The 16,812-nt window shown below is 42.3% G+C and overlaps 1 protein-coding gene across 9 annotated transcripts in view; it reads left to right on the top strand.

Annotated features, from left to right (window-relative positions):
• dab1a (DAB adaptor protein 1a) overlaps nucleotides 1–16,812 on the top strand; it is a 213,589-nt gene that overhangs the window by 89,325 nt on the left and 107,452 nt on the right. For all 9 annotated transcript variants that reach the window (XM_017456566.3, XM_047150823.2, XM_047150824.2 and 6 more), the window contains one exon: nucleotides 4,821–5,022. In XM_017456566.3, the coding sequence (XP_017312055.1) occupies nucleotides 4,956–5,022 (67 nt within the window). In that variant the 5' untranslated portion in view covers nucleotides 4,821–4,955. The remainder of the gene's footprint in view (nucleotides 1–4,820; nucleotides 5,023–16,812) is intronic.

Raw genomic sequence — 16,812 nt, 5'->3', positions numbered from 1 at the left:
ATCATTATTTATTAGCCTCTTCACCCATGCATCCACCCACTCACTATTTCTAATCGCAGTCATGACATGCGGTCCGTATTTCTAACACAGAAGCCATGCTATTCTTTAACCATTTAACCAAAGTGACAGGGTTAATTACTGTATCCGCTGCATGGTGCACTCTGCTTGCATTTTGTTTCGTATGCAAAATGCAAATTTGTTAATAGTGTAATTACTGTGGAAATAGATGATTAAATTAAGCTCTCTTCCTCTGATTGATGTTCACAAGGAAGGAGCTTCCTGCTAATATCAGGACAGGAAAAAAGGCATATATATCTGTCTTCTTTAACTATGCAAACATGTTAATTCAAGATTGGGGATTTTGCTGATTACAAGTAAACAGGCCCAGTCTCCTGTGGCAAAGGCTGGTTGTTGTGTGTATCCCATATTCAGGCTGGTAGCAGGAAAATATCTGACCTTAAGAGATAGCCGCAGCTAAGCGGCATCATCGGGACAAAACTAATGACATGTTATCTCCTCTCAGACATCAGATAGTGTCTAGCGTCCTCGGCAGAGCTGTGGTCAAGTTATAAAGATGAGGAATGCGTCAAGACAGGAAAACAGCAAAAGCGATTTTGGTTTCAGTTTTGCAGGCATGGAGGAGGCATTAGTCACTGGTGTCTCAGACAGTGTAAAGCCAGACACTTGTGCCTTTGCCTGCTCTCTTCCCTCTGTCTCAGAATATGTGGCATGTCCCGGAGGAGACCTTAGCCTAGATTTTCAAAATAGTTCTTTCTCGCCTCAGGAGAGAACAATTAGTATAGCTGAATGTCTGGTGCAGTTGGTGCGTGTGTGTGCATGTGTGGGAAAGCAGGGTCATGGATTCCCTTGAAAGATTGATTTAGTCTATTTGTAGACTAATACTTTAGCTTAGGTTGTACTTTTACTTCCAGTGGCGTGCAAGTGGGCGTCCATCACAAAGCCTACATTCCTCCTGAAAGGTTTTTGGTGACAAAAAGTGCCTTTTGGTTGCTAACCTGTCATTTCATTGCCTCACATTTACAGCAAGCCACAGCAAAAGGAGAATGGATTGTCACATTGACAGGAATCAGCATCAATTACATCATGGGGGCGAGTAAGGCAGCTCTTTAGCATCTGACCTAAGAAATAGTGCCTATAGCTAAATCAAGTGAAAAACACTCCTTAGTTTAGTTTAGTTCATATATCTCTATTACAGTGATATTCTATCAGACTTGCATATTGTGGAATTTGTCTATCATTAGGAATAAATTTCATGCACAGATGTGTAGACACTGTTCTAAAGGTCTAACGGCTTTTACAATTGGCCGAATACTTGAGCATTCACTCAGAACTGATTCTTGCCTGGGGAAGGGGCTCTTAATTGCACGTTTGCATCCACATTGAAGAATTCCTTTTGACTGAGCAGTTTGTGCACACAGGTCTGTAAAATGGTAGGCACTACTCCTATTTTTTCCTGTGGTACCAACACTCAAGCGATGAAGAGCTTTTTGGATGCGTGGCATCATGCATTGTGCAGGAATACCTGCAAATGAGGAGCTGTTCTCGTAATAGAGGATTTTTAGCCATGCAGACTGGCAGGAGACATTCATTTTTTACAGTGCTCTCAGTGCAAGCACTCATACCACAAACGTGAGCTAATTACAGCACTCCTGTTCTATGAAAATTGGGTTTTGTATATATGTGGACCACAGCAAGGTTTGGTGAAAGTGAACCCCAGACCACCATTTTCAAGAGGACCTTTGACTGTTCCTGGACTCAAAAAATGAGCATCACCAATCGAGGCTCAAATGACCCAGTGTCCAGAAACAAATGCAAACATGAAAATGGCCTAGGAATGCATTGTATAGAATTATCTAGTTGTGTGTATGCATGGAGGATCCCTGAAGGATCAGACCACAGTACATCGTATCATGAAAAATGGTTCCACGTAGTATGATAAAGGGTTCTTCAGTTTGTCCCTCTGAGAAATCCAAGTCAAGTCAAGTCAAGTGGCTTTTATTATCATTTCAGCCATATACAGCTGGTACAGTACACAGTGAAATGAAACAACGTTCCTCCAGGACCACGGGGTGCTACTTAAAACAGCACACTAACCACATGAGACGACACGGAACTACATAAGATCTGCAAACATGTGCAAACAACACAAGATAGTTCAGTCCTACTGAAACAGGACAATAGGCACAGTAAGTGACAGTGTAGTGCTGACCAGTACACAGTTTTAGCATGGAAGTGTCTGATATAACACGTAGTGCTTCCTTTCAGAAACAGAGGTTTTCAGAGGTTTTTACTGTTAAAGATGGTCTGAACTGCTCTTTTATTGATTGCAGATGCTGGTCTATAGAGCAGCAACGACATTTTTGTCCCATTTCTGACCCGATAGCGTTCTAGTTTTTGAAAAGATACTGTACCTAATGCTCAGGATCTTTTCCCTGGAACTGGAAGTACATCTGAGCCTGCTGCTCCCTCATTACCCCGAGTTTACCAAGGGTAACTAAAAAGCAAGAACCCTGGCTTCAGTTTTCAGTGGAATCCTCTGCTCTGGTGCATGGCTGTACTTACTGTACCAGTGTCCTTGCTAAGGACAGTATACGTTCTCAGACAAATTTATACCTCACATTGTTTGAAAGGATTCTGCTTGAAACCTTTTCTGAAAGAGAAACTCTATGTTGTAAGGTTCAACATAGAATGTCAAAGGGTCCTCCTGTGGTACAAACCAAAGACCTGTCAAGTAACCGTTTCATTCTGAGAATAAGAGAAACATCTTGCTTATTTGGAAATCTTTATAATCAGGACTTTTCAGCTTAAACTACAAAAACATTCCTACAAAAATATTCCATTGATCCATCTTAAAACTTAATTACTTAGTATGGCTCAGAACCAAAAACCAGGAGAATCTAACAGTGACAGTTGTACTAAAAGACATACAAAGCGCACCCCCCCCTCCCCCACACACACACTTCTCTCTTCTCTCTTGGTCACCTCAACCTCTCTCTCACTGTCTGTGTTTGTCTCTCAGAGAGATAATGGCAGTAATTGGATGGACTTGCAGGCTCTCGGTGTGTTTCTCACAGATAAAGAGTCCTGTGTGATTCCCTGGTGCTAGGCTACACGCTCTCTCCATTTGGAATTAAATGCTCTCCACACAATAAGAGGCACGTGGCCAGGCAGTGGCTCTGTCTCAGGCCTCCGGGTTCCAGCTCTGGCTATGAAATGGCTGTGTAAATCCTCTCTGCTCCGGCTTACACCACAGCACTACTCCAAACTGCTGGAAGGAGCTCTAAATCTTAGTCCCGGATTTGTGAGGACTTTCCTTTCGAGGTGCAGCTCCCTGCTATATTGTGTTTGGGATTTAACTTTTGTAAAACAAAATGAGATAATTCCTCTCCTTGCCTAGAACTAATTATCTGGATCATTTCCAGAAACGCTCAACAAGATTGCAAATAAAACTACAAACACACAAACAAACAAAAAACCTGCTTGAATATGAGTAAATAATTTTTTTTAACTGGTTGCATAATGGTAGCTCTTTGCTCATCATCAGAGTGGTGTAGTGCTGCAAGGCAAGCAGGCTGCTATATGCTAGTCCCTGAGCTTTTCCTCATATTCTGCTTGGTATGTAGCAAGGCTTTTGATCTGTCATTTTACAGAAATGCCACCGTGCCAGTGAGACCAATTAGAACATGAAAGGTGACGCTCGCTGCCCAAGTGGTACCAGGAGTCGGCTGAAATGGTGTAGGAGTGAGGGAGTGGGGGCTTAGTGGAGGTGTATCTGAAAGAGCGTTTGGCTCCACATTCTAGTGCACTAATGACAAATGAGGAAGTTAAACATGAAGCAGAACAGAGCAAAGTTTTACATAGTCTAGTTCTGACTGTGCCTTTCAGTCTTGCATATACCTGTATGGATACGGACCTACACCACAGGCTCCCAACTTTAAGCCTGGAGAACCCTCTGCCCTCCACTTGCCTCGCCCCTCCACAGTTGGTGGTTCGATCCCCCCCACCCTGTGATTCCAGGGTTTTGCTTGGGTATTCTGGTTTCCTCCCTCAGTCCAAAGACATAAGGTGTAGGCTGATTGGCATCTCTAAATTGTCCGTAGTGTGTGTATGTGTGTGTGATTGTGCCCTGAGATGGGTTGGCACCCTGTCCTAGGTGTCCCCTGCATTATGCCCTGAGTCCCCTGAGATAGGCTCCAGGCTTCCTGCGACCCTGTGTAGGATAAGCGGAAGAGAAAATAGATGGATGGATGGATGGCTGGGATGTGTAAGGGAATATGGGAACAAAACTGTCACACTTATATTCTACTGATCTTCTCAAGATCTCTCTGAAACCCTTAAGGTCCTTAAGAGTACTTTATGGGTACTTTTTCTTTCTTTAAGATACAAACATGGAAATGTACCTGCAAAGGTACAACAGTGGCCCATAATGATTGATGTTCCCCTACAATTATATTAGGTAGAAAAGATATACCGTTGATGGTACCACACCAATAACACTATCACCAGTTTAGAACCTGTTTTTCCTGAGAGGGCACAAGTCAACAACCTTTTTCAATAAAATGTTTCAGTCAACTGGTGCCATTAGTTTTTGCGTGTTTGCCAGTCCTGATCTAATAGTCTGAAAAGTCATTGGTGTGATGGTTTGGGGGTTAGGACATTTCGAATTACAAGCATATATTCCTAAAATGCAGTTATCTCATTTATATATCTTCCATGGCATGCTAATCAATTAAAATTATCATTGTAATGACATTTTCCCACAGAGGTCCTTTAAATGTTTTCATGTGTTGTGTGTGCAGCTACTGCAAGGAGAACTCGAGATGCAGCGTCGAGGCTAGAGGCAGCGGCCAAGTGAGCGTGAGGCAGTGGGGAAGCCCCTCTGGATGAGCCAGCCACAGGCACCCAGCCGCACAGTAAAGGAATAACCACTTAATATGTCAACAGAGGCCGAGCTCCAGCCTGCTGCCAGACCCAGTGTCAAAAAGGATTCCAAGAGGAGAGGTAGGAAGCTGGCAGGTGTACAGCAGGTGTACACATACACACTCTTTGTATGTGTATATACACTTGCTGAATAATATTAACACATAAATAGTCACTTAAAAAGCTCACAATGGTTATTTCTTTCTGAAACGTGAGATATAGATGCAGACATGGTGTTGGCGGTTGTTCAGTGGGTGCCATTCTGCAGTGCTATATCTCAGTACCAATATACACACGTTCATATAACAATCATATCAAAACACAAGGTGAATTTAGTGATATATATACCCACAAGTCAAATATGGTTGAGATGCTCCTGTATTTAAATATTGTGTAGTTCAGTGGTTCTCGGTGTCCGGTGACCAGCAGGGGTACATTAAACATAGCCAAGAGACCCTTGATTTTATTTTATTATTATTTTATTATTATTATTATTTTATTATTTTATTATTATTATTATTATTATTTACAGTGGTGGAAATCACAATTAATTTTTCAGAATTCATTTCTAAAAAAAATTATAATTAAAAAAAATATTATCGAATTAGACTAGACACTAGAATTTAATGGGTTTCAATGGGTAATCCAATCCTCAATAACTCAAAAAGCAAGTTTTAGAATAAAAAAAAGCTCTATGGCTCCATTAAATAGCCCAAATATCATTGTACGTATCTAAATAATACCTAATACCTAATATTGAATAGTTTGATGGTTCTCATAAATATGTGTACTGAGGGAATCCATGGAGTTCATTTTACATTTAGGTGTCCTTAGCTGCAAAAAGTTTGAGGAACCCTGATATATTGATATACTGACTACTGATATATGTACTGCTTGTTGTCTACATGCACATTCAGCAAGATTGAAAGCTCTGCTTTGGCTCTTTTCCAGTTTATGTAATAGCCAGTTATGTAAAATGGAGCTTATGTATGGTTTATCTAGTAACATTTACAGCATTTGGCAGATGCCCTTATCCAGAGTGACTTATATTTATCTCAATTATACAACTGAGCATTTGAGGGTTAAGGGCCTTGCTCAAGGTCCCAACAGTAGTAGGTTGGCAGTGCTGGGACTTGAACTCCTGACAGTAACCCAGAGCCTTTAACCGCTGAGCCACCACTGCCCCCTAGAAATACCTTGTAAAGCTTAGCTAAGCCACATGCCGGCATAGTAGGTCGTAGTTTATCCAAGCTAACATTTTGTCAAGACTCTCAGTGTTGAAAAATTGAAACAATGCAGAAAAAAACATTATCTGTAACTGCATGGTGACCACTGTTTTATGAATTTAGCACACTCAGTGGTTGTTAATTAATAATTTTTTTTTCCATCAGATTTGGGTGGCTGTGGCTCAGGTGGTAGAGCGGGTTATCCATTAATCGTAGGGTTGGTGGTTCAATTCCCGGCCCATGTGTCTCCACACGCCGAAGTGTCCTTGGGCACTGAAACCCAAGTTGCTGGCAACTTGATGGGAAACTAGCGCCTTGCATGGCAGCTCTGCTACCATTGGTGTATGGCTGAATGAGAACCAGTATAAAGAGTTTTGTAGAACCGCTAAGGTTAAAAAGTGCTATATAAGTGCAGACCATTTACCATTTTTAGTTTGTCTATTTAAAGGAACCATTTGAGATACTATGTAAAACCCTACAACAGAAGGTCTCCAATCAGAAAAGTTGACGCTATAGAAAGCTAGAACTGTAACCACACATATAAGCAAAACACTTGACTGATCCTTTTTTCTGAGTGCACATAGTGCCCTTGCAGTACTCAATTGCTCAATTACTCAAATGTTATTACAAACATACAGTGCATATTATTCCAATATATTTTTAATAATGCAATACATATATTTACATCACATTTTGGGTTGCAATATTTTGGCAAATAAAATGGGTAGCTGATTACTGAATTCACCACGCCATCTGGTATATTACAAAGTACATTTTACGCCCTGCATGGGTTAAAGAAGTTAGTTGCTTGTTTGGACTGTACTACAGCCATTTGGAACAGTAAGGTAGTCTCATTTGTGGCATAAGGACAAATGGCATGAGCAGTATGGCTATGACAGTCATGTTCCTGTGGCTTTATGTTCCTACTGACATGAGCTCCATCTCAGCCATTATTTCTGTAACTCACACTGAGGCTTCCCATGAGGACAAACACTCCAAACGGAATGTAGTGTAGTGTGTGTGTTTGTTTGTTTCATTTGGCCTGCTGGGCCAATCCCCTAATGACTACTGAAAAGCATTTGTGTCTCGTCAGTGCCAGAGTACTGAACGCTATCTCAGTGAGATGATGCTCTAGAGCATTGGTATCAAACTGAAATTCTGCCCTGGCCACATCAGTATTTTTCTAAGCCTTTGAAGCACCATAAACTATGGCTATTAATTTTTTTAACATACAGTGTCCTTCACTAAAATTGGCACCCTTGGTAAATATGAGTAAAGAAGGCTGTGAAAAGTTATCTACATTGTTTAACCTTTTGATTTTTTGTTGAAAAAATTCACAAAAATACTCTAGATAATAGTAAGTGAAAGAAGGGCTTATACAAACTATTAAACTGTATGCACTATGGCATACAGTCATGTGAAAAAATAAGTACTGTACACCCCATGGAAATTGTTGGCTTTTTTTTTTATTTTATTTTTTTTACATATTTGGACAAGCAAACATTTGATCCTCTTTGAAACAGTGCCTATTAATAAAGGTTATACACTCTATCAAATGACACATAAAATTGCCATTTTGTAATAATTTTCACAATTCACATTAACAAAAAAATTATCAGTCACATGGAAAAATTAAGTACACCCCTAGATTTATCACACCTTTAAATCCATAAAATTAGAATCAGGGGTTGAAGATTGGGTGCCAGTGATTAGAACCTGCTTAGGGAGTGCAAGTGGAACCGGTCTTGTTTATACCGCTCTCATGTGCCCTTTGTTATTATGGTGTGTGGTTTCATCATGCCAAGATCTAAAGAGGCCTTCAGAAAAAAGGTTGTGGATACCTATGAGTCTGGCAAGGGATTTAAAAAGATCTCCAAATTATTTGAAATACATCATCCCACTGTAAGGAAAATCATCTACAAATGGTGCAGATTTCAAACGACTGCTAATTTGTCCAATTTGCTGACTGTCCCACAACAAATTCAGGTCAAGTGCCAACCTGATGCAAAAAGAAGTGTCCAAATCCCCACAATTTCATCACAGGATCTGCTAGTAAGTCTTGCAACTGTTCCCTATCCCAGGGAACTTGGGACACTAAACAGGGGCACCCTGTGCAGGGTGCCAACGCATTGCAGGGCATAATCGCACACACATTCACACACTATGGACAACTTGGAAATGCCAATCAGCCTACAACGCATGTCTTTGTACTGGTGGAGGAAACTGGAGTACCCAGAGGAAACCCCCAAAGCGCAGGGAGAACATGCAAACTCGGCAAACGCAGAGTGGAGGCAGGATTCGAAGCCTTTAACATCTCATTGTGGTTTAAGCCAAGCATGAAGTAAAATGACTCATTCTTTCAACCATGCCATTTCATCAGAACCACCGTTTTATCAGTTGGTAACCATGTAGGCTAAATTGTAAAATCAATAGAGAAACATATTTATTTCATAATATCATAAAAGAGATGCTTTATTCATAATAATATGCCTTTCCTGTAGTAACAAGATGCTTTTCTCATAATAAAGGATTTTTTTTTTTTTTTTCTCGCAAGGCAGCAATGCACTTCTATACTCTTGACTTAGTGCTCCATCAACGTTTCAGGATTTTATTTTGGTTAGTCACTGAATCACACTAAAGGCCAACATGTGTTTCTGAATCATCTTTAGACACCGATCTGATTGAACCAGAGTTTCAGCCCTGTTAGATGTGAGCCCACATGTGTGGTACAGTGGAGCAAATGGGATGCAGGCAGTTAGTCTGCTATGGATTTGGTGTGAATTCTCAAGGTTATTGACACTGATATTTAATTTATTATTGGATCGTGGTAGCAGGCTGTGTTTCTCCCACAGGCCTCGAGTTTAACACACATGCCCTAGGGCATGCTCTTGTCTCATGCTGTAACCAGCTGTGTAGTAGAGCCTTCTTATGATGTGCCACCTGTCCCTCATTGGACACCCACTGCTCCAGTTAGCTCCCTTTTGTTTTCAGGACTCTCAAGGTCAGACTAGGACTTGCACAACCTGATATTTGCACACTTCCACACTTTATTATGTTGATAAGCACTTCAACTGGAGAACCGTGTACTGCATGTTTGATTGGGCAGATCAGCATTCCAGGACACAGCAAACAAATACTTCCTCTGTGATTGAATGATGCTGCTTGAACAAGATAAAGCTGACATTTAGTCCATTTAAAAAGATCCTTTTTTATGTAAAGAACATATTCCTGGCCTCTCTTTGCAGTGTATCAAGCTCATTTGAGTATAACACTGTGAAATAATAATTTGGGTCACTTTTGTTGTGAAGAATTGTAGGTCAGTAAACAGGAACTTTTTGTTTCCCCACATTTTTTTTGTAAAATTGGCAGCCTCCGATCAGGAGCTTCTACACCTCTGCAAAAGAAAGGAAGAAAAGGAAAAAGGGATGGAAAGAAAGCTGAAGGTATACACATGGAGAGCATAAAAATAACTGAAAAAGTGGAAAAAGAAAAGAAAGTGGATTTTTTGACATTGAAGTGACTAAATCACAATTACAAACACAGCTACACAGATGAGTTTTATTACGCTGACTGCCATCTATCAGCATGTATAAACTATAAAAGAAGTTCTTAGTTACCAATTGCCCCCAAATGCCCCAAAAACCACAGCTACAAAAATAACCACAACAACCTCTCAACAAAACTGTACACAAAAGCTGCAATTCATGGCAGTACTATCTTTTTGTATTAAAAACCAATTCAAGGAGACACATAACTTGATCTGAAGAGCACAAAAGCCTTGAGCAAAAAGTCCATGACCCATGAGCAATAAAAAAGTGATATGGAGTGATAAACAAACTTACATTTCATATATCTAGATGTATTTACCGCATGTTTGGAGGAAACCAAAGGAGGCCACAATGCCAGCTGTTAGGTATGGTGTAGCACCCATAATGCTCTGGGTAGCATGCATGTGGAAGCCATTAGATCTAATGACTGTTTTGCATGGTTGTATAACAGTTTATAATCCTGCAGAAATTTGACGGAACTAGCTACTCTGTGGTGCAATCACTCTTCATGATGTCCTATATTCCAGGATGACAATGGGATTCATGTATCAATCTGTGTGTAAGTTTTTTTTTTTTTTTATAAGGAAAACCAAATTAATATTTTTCTGCCAGAATTACAAAAGTTTGTATACTGAATGCCAGATGTCATGGGAATGCCGAAATTGGCGCTGAACTACATTATGCATCAGCCCTAACATGTCACATGACCATGTCGCATGTCCCACTGATCACTCACACTTATAAGCAGCTCTTATATCTTAAATCTTTGCAAATTTATTAAAAATAAAAAACAAAAAAAGCACATGTACATAAGTATTCACAGCCTTTGCCATGACACTCAAAATTAAGCCCAGGTGCATCCTGTTTCCACTGATCATCCTTGAGATGTTTCTACAACTTGATTGGAGTCCACCTGTGGTAAATTCAGTTGATTGGACATGATTTGGAAAGGCACACACCTGTCTATATAAGGTCCCACAGTTAACAATGCATGTCAGAGCACAAAGCAAGCCGTGAAGTCCAAGGAATTGTCTGGAGACCTCAGAGACAGGATTGTATCGAGGCACAGATCTGGGGAAGGGTACAGAAATATTTCTGCAGCATTGAAGGTGATGAGCACAGTGGCCTCCATCATCCGTAAATGGAAGAAGTTTGGAACCACCAGGACTCTTCCTAGAGCTGGCCGCCCGGCCAAACTGAGCGATCAGGGGAGAAGGGTATTAGTCGGGGAGGTGACCAAAAACCCGATAGTCACTCTGCAGAGCTCCAGCATGTGTGGAGAGAGGAGAACCTTCCAGTAGAACAACCATCTCTGCAGCACTCCACCAATCAGGCCTGTATGGTAGAGTGGCCAGACGGAAGCCACTCCTCAGTAAAAGGCACATGACAGCCCGCCTGGAGTTGGCCAAAAGGCACCTGAAGGACTCTCAGATCATGATGAAACAAAGATTGAACTCTTTGGCCTGAATGGCAAGTGTCATGTCTGGAGGAAACCAGGCACCACTCATCACCTGGCCAATACCATCCCTACAGGGAAGCATGGTGGTGGCAGCATCATGCTGTGGGTTGTTTTTCAGCGGCAGGAACTGGGAGACTAGTCAGGATCGAGGAAAAGATGAATGTAGCAATGTACAGAGACATCCTTGATGAAAACCTGCTCCAGAGCGCTCTGGACTTCAGACTGGGATGAAGGTTCATCTTCCAACAGGACAACGACCCTAAGCACACAGCCAAGATAACAAAGGAGTGGCTATAGGACAACTCTGTGAATGTCCTTGAGTGGCCCAGCCAGAGCCCAGACTTGAACCGATTGAACATCTCTGGAGAGATGTGAAAATGGCTGTGCACCGATGCTCCTCATCCATCCTGATGGAGCTTGAGAGGTCCTGCAAAGAAGAATGGGAGAAACTGCCCAAAAATAGGTGTGCCAAGCTTGTAGCATCATTCTCAAAAAGACTTGAGGCTGTAATTGGTGCCAAAGGTGCTTCAACAAAGTATTGAGCAAAAGCTGTGAATACTTATGTACATGTGCTTTTCTTGTTTTTTATTTTTAATAAATTTGCAAAGATTTCAAACAAACTTCTTTCATGTTGTCAATATGGGGTACTGTTTGTAGAATTTTGAAAAAAAAAATGAATTTAATCCATTTTGGAATATGGCTGTAACATAACAAAATGTGGAAAAAGTGAAGTGCTGTGAATACTTTCCGGATGCACCGTATATATATATTGCACGTGCAAACAACACAGGCAAGTACAGTACTACTAAAACAGAACAATAGGCACAGTAAGTGACAGTGTAGCGCCAAGCAGTACACAGTTTTAGTATGGAAGTGTCCAATATAACAGGTAGTACAAACGATAGATGCCAAGGAGTAACAATATAACTTAAAAATAGTGTAAATGTAAACATAACATGCTATGACTTAGTCTTCAGCAGATAAGCTTATACCAAACATGGACATAGCAGTTATTGCAGTAGCAGCCAGGTAAAGTGTACAATAGTGACAAGAAATTAAATACCATATTTTTATAATACAGTACCAGCAAAAATGCAGGAATGTGCAAATATTGCAATGGGAGTGGGATGGTGTTCAGTTCAGTGTGTGTGTGTGTGTGTGTGTGTGTGTGTGTGTGTTAGTCCAGTCTCTGAGTATTGAAGAGTCTGATGGCGTGGGGGAAGAAGCTGTTACACAGTCGTGAGGGCCCGGATGCTTCGTTACCTTTTTCCAGACGGCAGGAGGGTGAAGAGTGTGTCTGAGGGGTCCTCCACAATGCTAGTGGCTTTGCGGATGCAGCATGTGGTGTAAATGTCTGTGATGAAGGGGAGAGAGACCCCAATGATCTTCTCAGCTGTCTTCACTATCCACTGCAGGGTCTTGTGATCCAATGAGTTGCAATTTCCGAACCATACAGTGATGCAGCTGCTCAGGATGCTCTCAATAGTTCCTCTGTAGATCGTGGTGAGGATGGGAAGTGTGAGATGGGCTTTCTTCAGCCTTCGCAGAAAGTAGAGACGCTGCTGGGCTTTCTTGGTTATGGAGCTGGTGTTAAGGGACAAGGTGAGGGTCTCCGTCAGATGAACACCAACGAATTTGGTGCTCTTGATCTCCACAGAGGAACCTTCGATGTTCAGTGGAGAGTGGACGCGCCGTTCTCTCCTGAAGTCAACATCCATTTCTTTCATTTTGTCCATGTTCAGAGACAGGTTGTTGGCTCTGCACCAGTCTGTTAGCCATTGCACCTCAGCTCTGTATGCTGACTTGTCGTTCTTGCTGATAATGTGATTGGAGCCGTGCATCGCTGCACAGTCGTGAGTCAGCAGAGTGAACAACAGTGGACTGAGCACACAGCTCTGAGGAGCCCCGGTTCCCAGTGTGGTGGTGCTGGAGACGCTGTTCCCGATCCTGACTGATTGAGGTCTCCCAGTCAGGAAGTGCAGGATCCAGGTGCAGATGGAGGTATTCAGGCCCAGTAGGTTCAGCTTTCCAATCAGGTGCTGAGGAATGATTGTGTTGAATGCTGAGCTGAAGCCTATGAACAGCATTTGAACGTAGGTGTCCTTCTTGTCCAGGTGGGTGAGGGCCAGCTGTAGGGTGGTCGCGATGGCATCATCTGTTGAGCGGTTGGTGCGATACGCGAACTGCAGCGGGTCCAGTGAGTTGGGAAGCAGGGTCTTGATTTGCCTCATGACGAGTGGTGGTGATGATCTCGGAGATGGTGAGGTCATCAATGCACTTACTGATGTAGCTGGTCACTGATGTATTGCTCCAAGTTAGGGGAGTTGCTGTCGGTTGCAGCCTCCCTGAACATGTGCCTCTCAGTCATTGTGCTCAAAACAGTCCTGACGGGCAGAGATGGTTCCCGCAGGCCAGGTTTTCACCTGCTTTAGAATCGGTTTGGAGCGTCTCACTAGTGGTCTGTATGCTGGGATTAGCACAACAGAGATGTGGTCCAAGTAGCCGAGGTGGGGGCGGGCCTGTGGTGTGAGTAGCCGAGGTGTGGGCGGGGCTATGGTGTGAGTAGCCGAGGTGTGGGTGGGGCTCTGCCCTGTACGCGCCGGGGATGTTTGTGTGAACAAGATTTAGGGAGCATTGACTTCACATGACTGAAGTCTCCGGCGATGATAAACAGTCCATCAGGGTGTGTGTTCTGCAGATCGCTAATAGCCCCATACAGTTCACAGAGCGCCTCCTTAACATTAGCGCTGTGGGGATCAGAACAGTGGTGAATTTCCTCTGTAAATAAAATGGTCTGCATCTAACAGTCACAAACTTCACCAGCGATGAGCAGTAACTACAACCTTGCACCATTCCATGTTTATATAAACACACAAGCCACCACCGCGAGCCTGACCGCACAGAGCTGCATTTCTGTCGGCCCGAAACCCGGCGAGCCCGTCTAGCTGAATGGTGGCGTCCGGAACTCGGTCTCTGAGCCACATCTCCGTGTAAACAAAGACGGAACAGTCTCTAAACTCACGCCGCGTTGCCTGCTGGAGTCGGATGTAGTCCAGGGAGCAGACATTGGAGAGTAGGATGGACGGAAGAGTCGGCCGGCTAGGGTTTGCTTTTAGCCTAGCAAGGGCCCCCGCCCTATTTCCACGCTCCCGCTTCCTCGCACACCGTTTTCGATGTCCCCAATCCCGGCCACCAGCATCAGGCGACCCCGATGACTGTAGGCCTGGTCTCCGCAGCACGCCAAGATTGCGTAGCTTCTCCAGCAGATCATCATGCAGGTTGGTTGTTGCATGATTTCTGTATTTTAACAATGTTTCTCTGATGTCCATGTGCTTAAAAAAAACGGGCTATGAGACAAAAATAGCACCACTTCGGATCTGGAGAGGCTGCTGCGTGCTACTACCGCGCCGCCATCTTGGATCCATCCATATGTATGTACATCAATGTGCCCTACCTGATGCTGTGTTGGAAAAGCATGAGGAAAATCTTTTACGCAGGCTTACATCTTACATGTTCACACTAGTAGAAAAAATATTTAATTAGAAGGTTAGATTTTACTTTACATGGACAGGTTAAAAATAGTCACATGCAGCATAATAATAAAAACGATCAGTTAAATAATAATAATGAGCTAGATAGCAGTGTTGTGGCTACAGTGTGCAGGTTGTGTTAGCCTCTTTTTTTCATATCATCACAGAAAGTGATGGCTAGCTTTTTTGTTGAAACAAAAAATAATAATGTGAACACAGTCTGTTGCAGCTTGCACATTTAACCACTTACTATCCAACTCAATATCTGCCTCCTGCCCTATCCGTCTCTAAGGAAACATCAATCATCCTTGACAGCAGCGGTTGTTACTAATGACTCTGACCTGCATCACTATTCCCATGGAAACCAACCCAGTCTGAACCGCCTTGTAATAACAGCTGCCTCTATTCCCATGGTAACCATTATATTACAACCTGTCTCAACCTTATAGCTCTTACAGCAAAGGAAGCTCACTGCTACTAATGACCTGTTTACATCAGCGGCGCTGCACTTCAGTATGCTCTGTGACATGTAATTAATAAGCCTCTTCTCATTTATCGCACTGAAGTTACAGTTACTGGAGCTTTAATTTACCGAATTAGTGTCACATTGTGCAACTACATTACCCAGCATGCACTCATTTAGAGGCCCAAGAGTAGGGGTCCTTATCTATGAAGTATTCATACTGCAGTGTATCCACATTGCCAGCCATCTGGCTACTGAGCACAGCTGACACACACCCTCTGAACACACAAGCACGAGTGAGATGGATACACACACGCACGGGATGGCTTTCAAACATGCCGCGAAATTAATTGAGGTATAATGAATGAGCATTTTATGTGTGTTCATATCCCTGAGGTCTGTACAAGGGGCGTAATAATAAAAAAAGGATCTCACACAGACACAGAAACACAATAAGCCTGCTCTTGGGGCTGGATTTAATGAATATGAATGGCATTGATGCACATTAGAATGTTGAGGAGGTGAATGCAGCCAGGGACAGTTAGAGATGCAGCATGACTAATAAACAAAGCCTAATGAAAACAGTGCTGTTGAAACTCCTGCTTCCTCTTTCTGCCCTCTTTCCTGATTTTAGGAAGGGAAATAGGTCGTTCATTTACTTCAGTGTTTATGCTACAGAACAGTGGATGGTTCCATTCCTAATGCTTAAAATGTCACATTTGCTTAATCATGAATTCCTGCATTGTTACTGGATAATAAGCATTTGTATGAAGTTATATGAAATACAAAGTAGTGTGGGAAAGTTAAGACAGTGAATGTAGAGGAATATAATAATGGATAGGGTCTCGCTTTGCTCTTAAAGCACCCTCAATTCTTTGTGACATGGATTCCAGAAGATGTTGGAAACACTCCTTTGAGATTCTGCTCCATGTTGACATGATTGCATCACGCAATTCCTGCAGATTTTTCAGCTGCACTTTCTTGCTGTCAATCTCCTGTTTTACCACATCCCAAAGCTGATCTACTGAATTCAGATCTGGTGACTGGGAAGGCCACTGAAGAACACTGAACTCATGTTCATTTTCATGAAGCCAGTTTGAGATGATTTTTGCTTTGATACATGGTGAATTATCATGCTGGAAGTAGCCATTAGAAGATGAGTAAATTGTGGCCATGAAGGGATGCACATGGTCAGCAACAATACTCAAATAGTCTGTGGAATTCAAGCGATGATTGACTGGTATTAACAGGCCCAAAGTGCTATATATATATAAGACAAAACTGTGTATTGCACATAATAATATAAATCTATTATATACAGTGCAAGGGAATGTGATGTAATGGCAGAACAAGTTGGATGTATTGGATGAATATAAAAAGATTAAACTTTGTATTGCACATAATTATTGCTCAGTGTAGCAGTTTAACTGTTCATGAGGTAGATAGCATGGGGGAAGAAACTGTTCCTGAACCTGACGGTTTTGTGCTCAGAGCTCTGAATCATCGGCCAGAAGGCAACAGTTTAAAAGGTAGTGGGCAGGGTGAGTGGGGTCCAGAGTGATTTTTCCAGGGTGTTTGGGTGTTCCTCCTAAAGTCCATGATCATCTCCACCATTTTGAACGTGTTCAGCTCAAGGTTGATTTCA

The sequence above is a fragment of the Ictalurus punctatus genome, chromosome 25, assembly GCF_001660625.3.
Source record: "Ictalurus punctatus breed USDA103 chromosome 25, Coco_2.0, whole genome shotgun sequence".
In the NCBI taxonomy this organism is placed as follows: domain Eukaryota; kingdom Metazoa; phylum Chordata; class Actinopteri; order Siluriformes; family Ictaluridae; genus Ictalurus; species Ictalurus punctatus.
The sequence above is the reverse complement of the archived record's forward strand: the minus strand, read 5'-3'. Positions and strand labels throughout refer to the sequence as shown.